Here is a 15,342-nt window from a genome sequence, read left to right on the forward strand (position 1 = left end):
TGTATCCTGTTCAAAATGTACATTAACTAATTGCATTAATCCAACTGTTGGACCAACTGTCTTTATAGTTGTTCATCAACCTCCTTATGTAGTTAGAAGAACATTGGTATGATGATCCTGGCATGTATACGATTCAACTTGTAGATAAAGCCTTACGCCGCCCTAAGAGATTTATTGCAGCACTTATATTAGGTATTACTGCTCTTATAGGAATCATAAGTTCTTTTGCTATATCTACAACTGCTTTAGTACAGGAAATACATACTGCACATCATGTGGATAGATTAACCCAGAATATTTCAACTGCACTTTATTTGCAGGAACAAATAGACAAGAAGTTTGAGGCACGATTAAATGTTCTAGAAGAAACTATATTATATGTAGGAAATCAAATTCAAAATCTCAAAACTCGGTTAACCACTAGATGCCATGCACAATATAAATGGATCTGTGTTACTCCCCACCATTATGATTCCTCATCTGTCTCTTGGGACAATGTCAAAAATCACCTATTGGGAATATGGAGCAATGATAATGTATCCTTGGACTTAAACTCCTTGCAAGAAAAAATTAAAGACATTAGTTTGGCACATGTGTCCTCAGCCACAGCCTCAGAAGTTGCAGATTCCTTTCTTGCCACTTTGCAGAAATACACCTCCACTACTGCCTGGTTACCATCCTTCATCAATCTAGGTATATCAGCACTAATTATTATCTCCCTTTTGTTTCTCTTTCCAGTCTTCGTCAAATTACTAAGTAGAGGAATAAAACAAATTCATTTGGAATTGAAGACTTTGCAACTGAAGGCCAAAAATAAAAAAGGGGGAGATGGCGTGAGCCAAGCTACTCATGCTGTTTGACAAGGTCCAAGTATGGGGGACGATCCTGAAAACGGGAGACTCCAGACTCCACAGCTGGCTCCTGCTGTTCTCTTTCATTTTGTTTATGGCAATCTTTAATAATTGTGGGAATATTTCTGGGCTGGCTCCTGCTATTCTCTTTCATTTTGTTTATGGCAATCTTTATAATTGTGGGAATATTTCTGGGGTTTCATGATAAAGTGACTACTCATCTTAGTTACGCCTATCTAAGCAATCATAATGAAGCTAATTCCACGAAGAATTAGTTTCTATAGAACAAAATAACAAGACGGTCACGCTCTGTCTGGCACCTTTCTCTTTGCGTACTGTTTTTTAGTTTTAGCGAAAGCCAATAAGCGGAAATCAATAAAGGTCATGTTAATCATTACAAAGGAAAAATGAAAGAAGGCTATGGCTGTGATCCAGAAAATGATCTAAGATTTGGAAAAACAAAAATATCCTAACATATAAATAAAGTTCCTCCGAGGCTGTCAGCAGGAGATGCTTGCAACCTGACCCTGTGTCTGTGTCTCCTCATTCGCCGACGCCGTCGGAGCTGGACTCCGGCAATGAGGCTCGAATTTCCGACCCCGAGATCAAGAGTCGCTCGCTCTTCTCACTGAGCCAGCCAGGCACCCCAACACTAAGAAGTAGGTTACCTTGCTGGCTAGGGTGATGGATCCCTCATACCAAGGAGAAAGTGAGTCGTTGCTTCACACTGAGAGCAGGAAGAAGTAAGGCTCGAACTGGGGGGATTGTCTGAGGTACGTTTTAGCATTTCTGCCACCCAAAGTAAAAGTTAATAGAAAGCTACCACAAAATAAATAAATAGGATCATTGAAGCTTCATGCCCTTTGGGAATGAAGGTATAAGTCACCCCAGTAGTTAAAAAAAACTTGCCCAGCTGAGATGCGGCTGAGGGCAAGAAATTCTCGACAAGGACTGTGCAGGAGCGAGCACATAGCAGCTCTCCATGGTCCCCCCAGCCCCACTGCCTGTTAAGCATGTGTGTTTGTATCTCCTCATCCCCTTTATTATTTTCGGGAAGTGTTGTTGGAAGCGACTTTGCAATTTAGTTTCAGGGAGAAGGATATTCAGACGGAAGGAGACCCGAATCAGAAAGGTCTGTTGGACTTTGCATCTCCTCCAGCTGGGGAGAGGCCAGACTGTCTCACTCTAGTATGGAAGAGAGTGGCATCTTCTTAGGCAGACATGTAGAGCTAGGTTTTGGGGTTTGCTTCTGTTGTATGGGGTTATGCATAGAAATGTGTGTAGGGCAGCTGAACGAACGAAGGGCGGGACTGTGCCCGTTCTGTAGTTCTGGCCTGTCACCCACGGCCTTTGCGTTAAACATGATCCAAACATCCTTTACGCTCTGCTTTGTGATGCTCTGACCAGGACTCTGCGAACCTCATTTGTCCCTTTGCCAGAGTCTTCCTGGTAGGCTCTGGGAGACAGACTGGGAACTGCAGAGGGAGGCCAAACTTGCTTCTTCCTCTCTGCTTCCTGCGGGCTTCCTGCCAGTGTGCATGCCCCCAGCAAAGATTTTTCACTTCTTTTTTTTCCCCCTGAAGCAGCTGCTGCATCCAGTCTGTGGTTTTCCCAACAAGCACAAAATCCACTTTATCATGTTGCCAGAGGCAGCATCTGGCTGGCGTCCCTTTCCCGGGTCTGGGCCCCCCGCTACTGGGGCACTCAGTGCAGAGACACCAGCTCAAGCTGCTGGTGCCCCCTCCTCAAAAGTCTGAGTTTCAGCTCCATACTGTCCCTCCTCTGAGATCCTAAATTCTTGTAGAGTCTCCATAATATTACTTTCAGTAATAGGACCCTCCTTTGCTCCTTTAGGTTTTGAGGTGGTAGTTGCTTCCTGCTGTTGCTACTTCTGAGATACTTTAGACGTTTTTATTTTATCTTGACAGTTACCTGGTTAATAACTCTGTGCCTTGGAACAACCCCTTCCATTAACTTCTCTCTGGTCAACTCATTGGTGGGATTTCTGTCTTGGAACTGGACCCTACGTCCCTTCCTTATCGATGACATATAGATTGCAAATTTCCTCTCATCTCTGTGATTTTCCTTTTCACCTTTTTTTTTTTTTTTTAAATTCCAGTTAGCTAACTTTTTTTCCACTTTTAAAATAAACTTTTTAATTTAGGGAAGTTTTAGATTCACAGAGCAATTGCAAAGATAGTTCAGAGTTCCCATATACCCTGTGTATATGCCATATATGTGTTTATTTCCTAGTGTATGCCTTTAGAGTTCTCAGTTTCCCTCCAGGCATGAGTTTAACTGCATCCCACAAGATCTGGACATCTTGTATTTTCATCCTCATTCCATTAAAATACTTTACAATTTGTATTGTGAGTTCCTCTTTGACCCATGAGAAATTTAGAAATGTTTCTTAATGATGAAAAACATATGCTTTCTTCTAGTTATCTTTTCATTGCTGTTTTATAGACCATTCTTCCTGTGGCCTTATTTATGTATGATTTGAACTTTGAAATGTGTTGAAATTGACTTACCGCTGGCACATGGTCTGTTTCCTGAATGTTCTGCGCCCTTGTGCAGGACGCGCATTGGCGGTGTGGGTGCAAGAAGTGCATTCCGGGGCAGGGGTGGGGGCGGGGGGGGCAGGTGCAGCGTCCCATGGACGCCCTTCTTGACCACTTTCTTCATCAATGCTGCGGAAACCGTGAAATACCCCCGGTAAGGGAGAGAGCAGACGCCACATGAGGGTATTATTGGTATGCCTGGAGGGGGTGCGGAATTCTCAGGGACAGCATGGGGACGGGGGAGTTCAAGACATAATTTGAGAGAGCCCTAAGGGGACAAACTTGAATTATTTACTTTTTAATTTTTATTTAAGTTTTAGTTAACATTACAGTGCAACATTGGTTTCAGGAGTAGACTTCCGTGATTCATCATTTACATGCAACACCCAGTGCTCATCACAAGTGCCCTCCTTAATACCCATCCCCCACAATTATTTTTAAAAATGTATAGACTATTAGAAGTAAGGATGAGGATAGCAAACGCTACAGCACTGCCAAAAGTACCCGAGCAGCAACACAAAACTACTGTCAATGAAATGCTCGGACCAACAGTGACGGAGGCAGGACAGGGAGACAGTCGCTCCCGCCCATCGGATCGTTCTGCCGGCCTGCAGACTCGGCGCTCGGCTGGGCATGCCTGCGGGGCTGCCATGGAAACGCGGCCGCAGGCGACCGGCTCCGCCCCTGCCCCGGAGCGCCCGGCCCCGCGCCCCGCCCGGCTGTCCGCGCGTCGCCGAGGCCCCTTCGAGGCCCCTCCGCGCGGGTGACTGGGGCGCCGGCCAGCGACGGGAGGCGGGAGGTGATGGGGGGCGGCGGCATGGGGGCGCGGGCGACTGGGGCGGGAGGCCATGCGAGGGCGGGCGGCGGTGGGGGGAGCGCGCCTGGCGATGGGGGCCGCCGGTGACTGGGGCGGGAGGCGATGGGGAGCAGATGGTGATGGGGGGCGCGGGTGACTGGGGCGGGAGGCGATGGGGAGCAGATGGTGATGGGGGCGCGGGTGACTGGGGCGGGAGGCGATGGGGGGGAGCAGGTGGACAATGGGAGACCTGGACAGGGTGACAGGGAGACCCTTGGCGCGAGGCAGGGATAGGTGGAGGACCCAGGATGCTGGGGAGGCAACCAGAGGGGCCATGAAGGGCTCCCGGGCGCCCGCGCGGCGTTGGGGAGAATCCGCGGCAGCCAGCAAGGAGGGCGGGGCTGGGTGAGCAGGGCCCCGGCCATGCAGAAGGAAAATCTTGCACGGTTGGAAAAGCGGGTTTTTTTTGGGGGGGGGGGGGGGTAGTGGTTAGTGGATGCTTCCCTGTTTGGTTTCCACCTGACATCATTTTTCTGTCCAGCCCAGGGGCCCCCCAGCTGCCTGGAACAGAAGCAGGGCCCTGGTGGCTGGGTGAGTACCGACCTGCCTTCAGCACAGGCAGCCTGAGCAAACCCGTCTCAGGCCGGGTGCTTGCCGGACCAGTCCCGAAACCTGTGCCCGCTCGGGTTCTTAGGACTTCATTTCCCAGATCTAGACACTGGCACTCCCACGGGAGGCTTACCCAGTATCCCCATTAGTTCATAAAGGCACTAGGAGGAGTCACAGGTCTGCCACTTAAACGCAGGCTCATGGTCTGGGTCACCCGACAGCAACTGCAATGGTGACATGCACCAGTAGCTTGGTTGGAGGCTCTGACCCCAAGAGCTGAGATTTTGTGCCGTAAAGCCTCCCCTTGCCGCTGGGCTGTCTCCCCGCCCCTGACAGCACGTTCATTTCTTTGTAGTGTCCGCCTGGGCGAGAGCTGAGGACACAGGACTGGCTCCGTCAGAGAGGCCCCGTGGCACTGGAAGCCGACCCAAGCACGGATCAGCGGAGGGCAGTTATGGGGACGGAGGTCAACGTCTGTGTCGCTGTACGATGTCATCTCATGCAGGGCACCAGATACATAAGTGGGCCGAGCCGTGGTGTCGGAATCGCAGTGGACACCCGGCCAGGCCTCCCCAGCTGGGAGCCTAGTCCCTGGCGGCTGGACATGTGATAAAGCGCGGTCCAGGGCCCCCCTGTGCCGCTCGCTGGTTCTTAGAGGTCCTCACGGCGCCCCGAGGCTCCTCTCAAGTTCCCTCGCATTGCATCCCTCCTGAGGGTGTTGCCTACGCGTGGCCTGAATTCGTGCTTTTTACCGCTGAGTTAAGTAAGGAACCGCCAGGGCCGAGGGCTGGCGAGGTGGTTGATGAGTGCCCGGCGTGCAGAGCAGTGGGCGGCTGTGCACGCCCAGGACTGGCTCCGAGGGGCCCGGCGCGCGGGCGCCCAGGCGCGGGGAGCTGCGGGCCGGGGATGAGCGGCCGCGTGCCGCTGGCCGAGAAAGCTCTGTCGGAGAGCCATGCCCGGCGCCGGTACCGGGACGCCTCCCTGCTCATCTGGCGGCAGCAGCAGCAGCGGCTGGAGTCGGCGCCCCCTGGGACCTACCTGAGCCGGAGCCGCAGCATGTGGTACTCGCAGTACGGAAACGAGGCCATCCTGGTCCGGGACAGACACAAGCTCGGAGTGTCCCGGGACACGGGCCAGTCCAAGTTCTGTGCAATCATGTAATTCCGGTGGGACACCCGGGCCCAGGCGCTGAGCTGTGCGGAGATCAGGCCACGCTTCCCTCCCTGAGTGGCCTTGGCGGTTTCCAGGCCTTACTGGGAGATTCTGGAGAGTGAACGTGAAGCCCCAGCTGTGCTTCAAGAGCCCAAGAATGCTCGCCGGGGCTCCCAAGCCGTCTCCACGCATCACGCGGCCGGCGGACCCGGCTCCGGGCTCGCTTCCAGCCCTGCCAGCGCGCCGGAGACGCGGCTTTTGTCTTAGGTTTCCAAGCAGACCAAGCAAGAGGGACACCCTGGCTTCACACAAGCTTTTCAAAACTTTCCAGGTTGTTTCCAGTATTCCCTTCTGCCTGGTAAAGAACGGGACAGATCTAGAAGAAGGTGAAGGAGTTCGCGTCAGGCCCGGCCGAGCATCGCGTGCGGGGCCAGGCGGGGTCAGCGGCCAGCAGCAGCCCCGCGGCGGGGCCTTCGGCGACGAGGAACGGGCGTCCCGTCCAGTGCGCGGCGGCAGCTTCTACGCCAACTTCCACGTACTCGAGGGCGAGCATGCCAGGGCATCCACAAACATTCCAGAAACCAAGAGTTATCCTTAAGTTCCACGTCCGCTGCTTACGGAGATTTCGGACAGAATCTCAGGGCTGCAAAAGGCAGGCTGGGCCTCTGCGGGGAGGCGGCAGCCCGTCAGCCCTGCGGCGCCCCCGTGAGGGCAGTTTTTGCGAGGCATTTGCAAAGGGTGTGCGGTCCGCTGTAGCTGGTCTGTCTGCGTGGCTTTGCAAATGTGGGAGTATCTTTTGTCAGAGCTGAGTTTTCTAAATAAATATGCTTTGGGACACTCCTTCCTTCCCCACTCATTTACCTGTTTGTTCAGAATACGTTAACTTGGCTTCAGGTTTGTTTTTTCCAATAACAGGAGAATCTAATGATTGCTACAAACCCTGTTACAGAAATGCATAAAGCACAGCAAAAGTGTCCTCCGCAGACGACCACGAGCAGCAGCTCTGCGTGTGCAACCGTGCGCGGTCCTAAAGGCACGGCCTGCACTGCGCATCTCGTCCTGGAGCTTTCCTCTTGCCCAGCCGTCCAGACGGACATCTACGTCATGCTTTGAAGTCTGACCGGCAGCACTCCCGTGAGCCCACAGGAGGGCAGAGATACTTCCCGTTGCTGCCCTGCACACAGCGTGTCGTGAGCCTCGTCGGACGTGGATCTTTTTGTGGGTGTGCAAGTTCATTAGCAAGCATCCCGGAAGTGGAACTCTGGGTCAGAGCACGTTCCCCAAATGTCAAAATGTCCAGCCAGAGGCTGGGCCTTAGTGATGGATCCTCGGCTTGCCTGCTGTGTGGGTCGGGAGGCTTGAAGTCACGTTTCCTCAATCTCCTCCCGGAGTTGAAGAGGGAAGCTGGCCCCATCTACACCGAGTTAAGACCTGCCGTAAGGGCCTGCTCGTCCAGCAGCCCTGACACTGGGATTACCCGGTAGATCGTTTGCTCAACATCTTTGCAGTTCAATCTAAGTCCTGCTTGGGAAGAAAGCAAACTGCAGAGACTCGTCTGGAATGCCTGTGCCGCATGTTGATGCACACCTCAGATTAACCTGAGTACGGGGGGGCAGTTAGTCTGACCCCAGGCATGGAAAGCACCTGGGAAGACAAGCACTGGCCACGGCCGAGGTCTGCATAGGTCAGCGTGTGCAGGTGACCGACATGCACTGGCCGCCCAGACGACAGCAGGTGCTAAGCTACTCAGAGCCTAGGAAGCCACCATCTGCCAAAGGGAAGCCCAGGCGGCTGGTTTCCCCGGCCGGGGCTGGAGCCACCGAAGTGGACACGGCCCAGTCCCCGTCCTTGGGGAGGTCAGCCTGGATGAGGTGGGGTAAGAGTCTGGACAAGGATGGCACGTGCTGAGGGGATGCTGGAAGGGTGCCTGCTGACAGCCGGGGGGGGGGGGCGGGGGGGGGAGGGTGCCATCGAGAACCTCTCCCCAGGACGGCTCTGCAAGGCCAGGCGCTAACAGCCAGGACTGCTCAGAAAACAGTGTCAGAGGCGCCTGTCTGCCGTCCATGGCTCGCAGAAGCCTCTCCTCCGTGCCGGACTCTGCGCTGAGTGCTGGAAGACTTCAGCAGACGGGAGACTGTGCCAGCAGGACAGTGTCTGCTGCCTGCCGTCCGGGAACCCGCCCCGGAACCTGCCCCAGCGCGGCCGGAGCACAGGGAGGCATCTGCCCAGAGAGGAGGAAGAGCGAGCGAAGACCGCAATGTGACCGAGGTTGTGCTTCTATGAAGAGGGCCGCTTGTTCTGGAGAACAGTTAGCGGAAAAGAAAGGCTACAATGATGTCCCCCAAATCCAGGTGCCCTCCTGCCCAGGCTGAGGACCAGAGCTACTTCGACGGCCGAGCGTTCCAGGGTGTAAGCTTCAGAGCATCTCCACACGCGCACCCGCGGGGCTGGGAGCCACCAGAAAGCAAAGGCACATACAGGCACCTTTTTTTTTTTGGTTTTATTATGAAAACAAAACAAATGCCCCAGGAGAAGGGTCCATGATTACCAGAAACATCAAAGAGTACTTTCTACCATTTTTATTCTGTTGTGTGGAGGCCAGCATTGCAATAAACAAGCTAAAACTACTTACATTGGACTCATTTTCAGTAACTGACATTTACAGGAATATACTAGAAACGGCACTAAAAAGTTTAAGAAAAGTTACGGTAAACTTGCATGCACATCATACAGAAAAGTAACAATTTAAATATAAAAAAGAAAAACTTCTGGAAGCGTGATGCCAGTATTGAGAAACAGGCTACACTGGGGGAACGCATCCTTTCTCTGGGTGGTGTTTTTCCCAGAGGGCTGTCACAGACGTGGATGTTGCGTAAGAACAAAAAGAGAAACGAAAAGAAAACATATCTTACAGTTTGTAAGCAAGGTGACGCCGCCCAGCATGAGCACGGGTCTCTGCCCCCTGGGCCTCCGGGGCTCCCGTGAGGCCAACCTCCTAACCACACGGTTCCTTCCCCCTCGAGAAGAGGCCGTGAAATCTGCCCTCAGGTTCTCCGTGACACGACAGCCCTGCCTGTCCAGCACACAGAGAGACGTGGAGATGGCAAACACCCACAGGCTGACCTCGAGGGGGCTGAGGACGTTCCCCCAAACTCAGAAGAGAACTCGGCTTTGAAGTCTGCACAGGAAGCCTTAAGAAACCACAGCACCATCGAACTACACTGCTCAGGATGGACGGCAGCCCTCTGCGCCATGGCGGCCTCCTCCTGGGGGCAGGGGAAAGGGGCAGAGGTGATCCAGGACCCATGTCTCCCGCAGAGCCAGCGGACAGTGAAGTGTTCTGAAATGCCTGCACTGTGCCGTGCTCGAGGACCACACGCTCCCTGACCTGATGGCTCACACAGGCGACCGCCCCCCACCATGCCCGCAGCTGGACAGGTGCTCCATGGGAGCCCCCCACGCGCCCCCCAGCACCCTCTGCTCGGGGAGGCGCACTTGCTGCACGTTGCCAGAGAGATCCTGCTTTAAGACCATCCATCGTGTCATGTATTAAAGTCCTAGTTTAAATATTCCGTTACAGATCTGCTTAGAAAACACCTTTGAAACACAAGGGTAACTCTAAAAAATGGCAAGTTGAAAAATCCACATATATTTTTATTATAAACAAAACTTAATGAAAAGTTTAACAAACTGGCTCAAAACTCACCAAGCGTCAGAATCACCAGCAGTAAGAAACATGGTAACCCACCACCCACCGCCTCATCAGTGCCGTGTCCGGCAAGGGCATCCGTGACCGTAAGGGCCGGTGGAACCTGAATCCATTTTAGGATTTGTAAAGACTGCCCCCCTACTCGGATACTGATGACCAGTCCCCCTGTCCGCCTGGAAACTCGCCACCAGAACCCGAGGCAGGGCACCCGCAGCTCCGCCCCCAGCACCCACCTCCTAGGGAGGTCTGGGAGAATGCCCTATCTCAGTCATTTCTGTGCTAGCGGGAAAATGCTCGAGCAGGGAGCCCGGTGTGGTCTTTGAGGAGCAAACCCTCCTGCGGCCAGAGGCTCCTCCCGCCCCACAGCCCCACGGCCCCTGCCCTCGGGGCTGGGAGGTGAGGGGCGCCCCATGGGGGGGCCTGGACGGCCGGCCCCTGGCACTCGAGGCCGAAGCCGCAATGCTCCGAGCTCAGGCGGGCCGTGTGGGGCGTCCCTGCACTCACAGGCCGCGGGGCAGCCTCTGGGAAAAACAAAACCAAAACATAACCTTCTGTTAAACTCTGTATATTATTATTATTTTTTTTTTTACAATAGAAAGTTAAAAATCAAGACTTAGATTTACTATACATTTTTTTTCTCTCAGATTACAAAGTTTATATTATATAACTGGGGTTCCCTAAATTGATTTCTTTTAAAACAGTCCTAAAGAGACCAGAAGTGAGTACAAAAGAACTCAACACACAGAACGAAGACTGAGAATGTGCTGCAGCTGGTAGCTGTCTACGCCTGTACGTCTCCAAACCCACACACGCACACGGAGAGCGGGCCCCGACCCCGCGGGGCAGGGCCGGGGAAGGGCGAGCGCGCAGCCGGGATTGAGCACCAGCGCAGGCGGCAGGACGCCAGCACCTGGAGGCCACAGTCCGCCATCCGAGCAGGGGCTGGGGCTCTCCTTCGAACCACTTGGAAAGGCCTGCATGTCTGCTATTTTTTTTAATGCATTTCTTTTGCAGTTTTGTTTTTCTTTTTTTTTTTAAAAAAAAATGACCAATGATGTTAATAAATAAAGTGTTCATATATACACGAAACTGGGAAAAGAGCTCCAGAATGTGCGGCAGCGGCAGCTCACAAGTTGGGGACACACATTGGGCTGGACTTTCGTAGAAAATTGCTGAACCTTACAAAAAAGTCTCCTTTTGTTTTTTGTTTTTGTTTTTTTAATCTTTTCTTTTTTTTTTCCTTTTTTTTTTTTTTTTTTTAAGTTGAGGTAAAAGTTTCAGTGTATGGAAAGCTGTGCGCGGTACGCGCGGCCCCCGTGTTCCCTCCTGGGAGCTCCCGGCGCCCCTCCCTCCGCGCCCACCCACCTCTCCCCACCCTCCCCTGCAGAAGCCCAGACTGGAGCCCGTGGCCGCACCGCAACCCCCCGCGGCCGCCCCGCAGCAAGAGGCGACCCCGGCCGGCCTCGGGGCTGAGCTCGGGGTCGAGGGACAGACAAGGCCTGTTGGCAAAGCTGACAGCCTTCAGTACAGTACCATCTCAGAGAAACTTCCTTTCCAACAATTCCTCCTGGAGCTACAGACCAGGTCGGGCCTAAGAGACTTCAGAATCTGACATTGTTTTTCTACGGTCATCAGGTCAGCGCTGGAAGTTGCCATCTCCAAGCAACTGGACTCAGTTACGAAGAAAAGACTTTATGCGGGCTCGCACCTCCTCATAAAGCCTCACGGACACACGAGAAAGATCTCTGACCTATTAAAGCAAAAACTGGAAGATACCATAACACTGAGTTAACAAGGAAACCTGCACAGCGTGGAAGGAAAGCAGTATATTAACCATCGGAGGGAACACTGCAGTCTGGGCGTGGGCGACATCGCTGGCCGGGTTCTGCTCCGCGTCCAGGGCTCATTCCGAGTCGCTGCTGTCGGAGCTGGACCCACTGGAGCTGCTGCTCCCAGAGCCGGAGGAGCTGCTGCTGCTGAGTCGGGACGGGCCGCCTGAGGGCGCGGAGCCCGCTTTCTCTGAGGGAGACGCAGCAGGTGAGAGGCGCCCCCCACGCCCCCCACGCCCCTGCACTCGCCCGTGCCACGGCCCACCCGTTTCTTCACCCAGCAGCCCTGTCAGTATTAACAAACATGTGCCGGAATGAACACCTACGTTAACGAGGTGACGGGACGCTAAGAAATGCGTTTGGCCTCTGTCTGGGTTCCAGGCACAGAGCTCTGAAAACCCTTGGCATCCCCGCCGAGTGATAAGAATGTCTTTGGTCATTTACAAGGAGCCCCCTGTGGATCACACCTGAGCGTATGCTCATGAGCGACTCGGGGGACAGCCGGTCACCAGGAAACCCGCGGGATCGGGGCTGGGAGCTCCGGGGAAGGGAGACTGCCGCAGATGGAGGGCTAGAACACTCTCGATGCTGAGAGCTTCCAGGGTTGGGGGCACATGGGGGTGCAGGGAGGGTGGCATGCCCAGAGAGGGGAGGGACGCCACACACCCCCGCCATGCCTCTCCCTGCGCATCTCTTCCATTTGGCTGCTCCTGAGCTGTACCCTTTACAATAAACTACACATCTAGAAAAAGCTCTTTCTAACAAACTGTCATGTCTGAGCAGAGGGTCACGGGAGCCCCAGTGTACAGCCTGCCAGGCAGGGGTAAGGCAGGCCCAGGACTCGCACCTGGCATCAGAGAGAAGGGAGGTCTTGTGGAGGGCAGCCCCCCACCTGTGGGCTCTGAGCTAACCCTAAGTAAATAGTGTCCGAAGGGAACTGAATTGCCGGACCCCACCTGGAGTTGGGATTGCAGACCTGGTGTGGGCAGAAGCCCACACACCTGGTGTCAGAAGTGTGAATAAAAATAGCTCAGAGGGCCACAAAACTATTGAAATATGCCAGTCTAGAAAACACGAATGCTGTCCACCAGGAGGAACTAATGGGGTGTGGGGGCAGGTCAGCAGTTCAAAGATAGCCGTCAGTCACGTGGCACCTACTCTGCCCTTCCCAGGGGAGACCTGAGGGGACCCGCCCCACCTTCAGAGGGAGTGGGCAAGGCCAACGGCGGCACCCAGCTGCCACATGATTGTGGACTCTGACCACTCACTACCTGGGGCCCCCCATCCCCGGGGCTGGGAGAAAGGGATCTGCCCTTTCTTATAGGCTCCAGAGGAAAGAGATAAGCAGTCAAATCACCTGCTCACCTAAAATAAGACCTCGCTGTCCACAAAGCACAGGACCCAGAGGCAGGGAGTTGGAACCTGTCTCCTGCCTGGGGACGGCCAGAAAGCTTGCTGCCAGGGGCCAGGACCCCAGTCCCTCTCAAGCCATGGGGTCCACCCCCAAAGACCACAGCTAGGCCCTTCCAGAGAGTCCTCTCCGGGAGGTTCTGGCATGGGGCACTCTCACACTTGCACGTGCTTGACCTCCCTGCAGAAGCAGGGCTCGGGTCCCCAGGTTACAGACAAGGGACTTGGGGTTTGAGAAGGTCAATAGTGTCATCTAAGGGGACACGGCTCCAGAGCTGGTCGAGCCACAGACTGAAGCCTGGGTCTGCCGGCCACTCCCCCCCCGCCGACCCTCCCCTCTGGCCAGAGGACCGCAGCAGGGGCAGCAGCGTGGCCCACAGACAGGTACCTTTCTTGGCGGGCTTCTTGTTGTTGTTCAGCTGCCCGCTGACGTCCTGCAGCCGCTTCTCTAACTCCTTCTTCTTTTCCTGAGCTAACTCCTCCTTCGACTTGGCCGCCTGCTTCTTCCCGCTCGTGGCTGTAAAGGAGCGCAGAGCTGAGCCGGCCGGCGGCCACCGCAGGTGCCACCCGCCCTCCTGGATGCTCACGTGTGCTGGGCCCCCACAGGGCTGCCCCCCGAGCTCCCAGACAGGGCGACACGAACCCTGCCACAGGCAAAGCCTTTTCTGTGACCCTCACACCTTCCCCACTCCACACAGTGCACAGATGGGGCACGGGCGGCTCGGCGACACGGTCACCCCTGTGCGGAAGGCGGAGTCGAGACTCGCCGTTCTCCAGCACAGATCCGGCTCAGCCTCAGCAGGGAGGCCTCCACCGCCAGGCAGCCTGTGCCACCACCCCTGAGTCCGAGAAGAACTTACCAAGGGCCAGCTGTGCCTGACGGCAGGGGTCACATGACTCCATCCAGGAGGAAGCAACTGACCCCTCAGAGTGAGGGAGGAAGCCCACTGAGGGCCACACGCAGGTCTAGGTGCACCCCGGGTGTTCCCTGGGGCCACTGCCCAGCGATCCTGCAGCTGCGGGGCTGCCTCGGGCCTGCCCTTCCCCTCACTGCCCAGGACCCGCTGCCCTAGGCAATGCCTCGTCCCCATCCAGTAAAGTTGCTGACTTCCAGGACGAGCCCGGGCCAGTGCCCATGTCCGTCCTGGGAGGTCTCTGGACCCTCAACTCCAGGCAAAAGGGAACTGGCCTACCCTGGCTAGGGAACCACTGAGAGGTCACCTGCAACCGTGGTCCCAAAGGGAGCCTCAGCGTCACTGGCACCTGAATGAACGGGGGCTGGGGGCCGACCCAGGGCCCCTGCCTGTCCTGGTGTCGGCCAAGGCATGCAAGCGCTGCCCACCCGCCCAAGCGCAGGGAAGAAGGGCCCGGCTGGGCACATGGTGGGAACGGGCAAGGAGAGTGGCCCACCCCACTGCCTGGCTTCCCCCACACCCCAGGCCTACAGGGGAGGGGAGGAGGGGAGGCAGGGGTGAGGGCAGGGACGGCAAGCATGGTGCTCTGCCCCACAACTTACACAATGGCTTCCTTTGCTTCTTCTGTAAACAAGACTTGACGTATCTCTCTAGCTCCCGCAAAGTGGTGGGTTTCAGAGTCTCAAAGTCAATCTCTATCTCGTCGGGATTGGAGTCCCTGAGCGAGGGCTCCCGGGACTGGATGATGTGTACCACCCGGCCCAGCTTCTCCCCGGGCAGCCGGTTGATGTCCAGGCTGAGCTGGCGCTTCTCGTCGTAGCTCATGGGCAGGCCCTCTTCCTCCTCCTCCGAGTCGTAGGAGGCTGATGCCTGCTTGCCACCCTTCTTCGGCTGCCTGAGGCACAAGGCAAAGAACACCATGGCACAGAGCCCCTGCCACTGTCCCCCCAGCCCCTGTGGAGCCCCCTGCCCATGGCCCCCCAGCCCCCGTGGAGCCCCCTCACCCTGTCTCTCCAGCCCCCGTGGAGCCCCCAGCCCATGGCCCCCCAGCCCCCGTGGAGCCCCCAGCCCATGACCCCCCAGCCCCTGTGGAGCCCCCAGCCCCTATCCCCCCAGCCCCCGCGGAGCCCCCAGCCCCTGTACCCCAGCCCCCACGGAGCCCCCAGCCCATACGCAGCCCCCAGCCCATAGCCCCCCCAGCCCCCGCAGAGACCCCAGCCCATGGCCCCCCAGCCCCTGTGGAACCCCTGCCCATTGTCCTCCCGACACCTGTGGAGCCCCCAGTCCATGTCCCTCCAGCCCCTGCGCAGCCCCCAGTCCATGTCCCCTCAGCCCCGTGGAGCCCCTGCCCACAGTCCCCCCCCCCCCACGGAGCCCCTGCCCCTCGCCCCTGTTCTGTCTGGCCTTTTTCCTCTCTAGAACCAGGCTCTTTAACAAGAGGCAAGCCCTAAGTGGTGCCCTGGGCAGAGAGGCCAGGTGGACTGAGGGCTGCACATGTGTCTGCAGGGACA

General features: G+C 55.7%; 2 protein-coding genes across 10 annotated transcripts in view; one reads left to right on the top strand and one right to left on the bottom strand.

The window, feature by feature from the left end:
* Positions 1-4,112: 4,112 nt before the first annotated feature.
* Positions 4,113-10,970, top strand: BRD3OS (BRD3 opposite strand). Of its 6 annotated transcripts, none has more exons than XM_032418470.1 (3): positions 4,116-4,211; positions 4,750-4,799; positions 5,173-10,970. In XM_032418470.1, exon 3 carries the CDS (start codon positions 5,724-5,726, stop codon positions 5,976-5,978), a length of 255 nt encoding a protein of 84 aa, XP_032274361.1. In that variant the 5' UTR covers positions 4,116-4,211; positions 4,750-4,799; positions 5,173-5,723; the 3' UTR covers positions 5,979-10,970. The 6 variants fall into 6 exon arrangements, with proteins under 6 accessions (XP_032274366.1, XP_032274361.1, XP_032274362.1 ...); XM_032418471.1 differs by having other exon boundaries at positions 4,755-4,799; XM_032418469.1 differs by having other exon boundaries at positions 4,116-4,175.
* BRD3 (bromodomain containing 3) overlaps positions 10,919-15,342 on the bottom strand; it is a 33,585-nt gene continuing 29,161 nt past the window's right edge. For all 4 annotated transcript variants that reach the window (XM_032418467.1, XM_032418468.1, XM_032418465.1 and 1 more), the window contains 3 exons: positions 14,434-14,726; positions 13,306-13,434; positions 10,919-11,697 (listed from right to left, as the gene is read on the bottom strand). In XM_032418467.1, coding sequence (XP_032274358.1) covers positions 11,582-11,697; positions 13,306-13,434; positions 14,434-14,726 — 538 coding nt within the window. In that variant the 3' untranslated portion in view covers positions 10,919-11,581. The remainder of the gene's footprint in view (positions 11,698-13,305; positions 13,435-14,433; positions 14,727-15,342) is intronic.

The sequence above is a fragment of the Phoca vitulina genome, unplaced genomic scaffold (assembly GCF_004348235.1).
Source record: "Phoca vitulina isolate PV1807 unplaced genomic scaffold, GSC_HSeal_1.0 scaffold21, whole genome shotgun sequence".
NCBI classification, from domain to species: domain Eukaryota; kingdom Metazoa; phylum Chordata; class Mammalia; order Carnivora; family Phocidae; genus Phoca; species Phoca vitulina.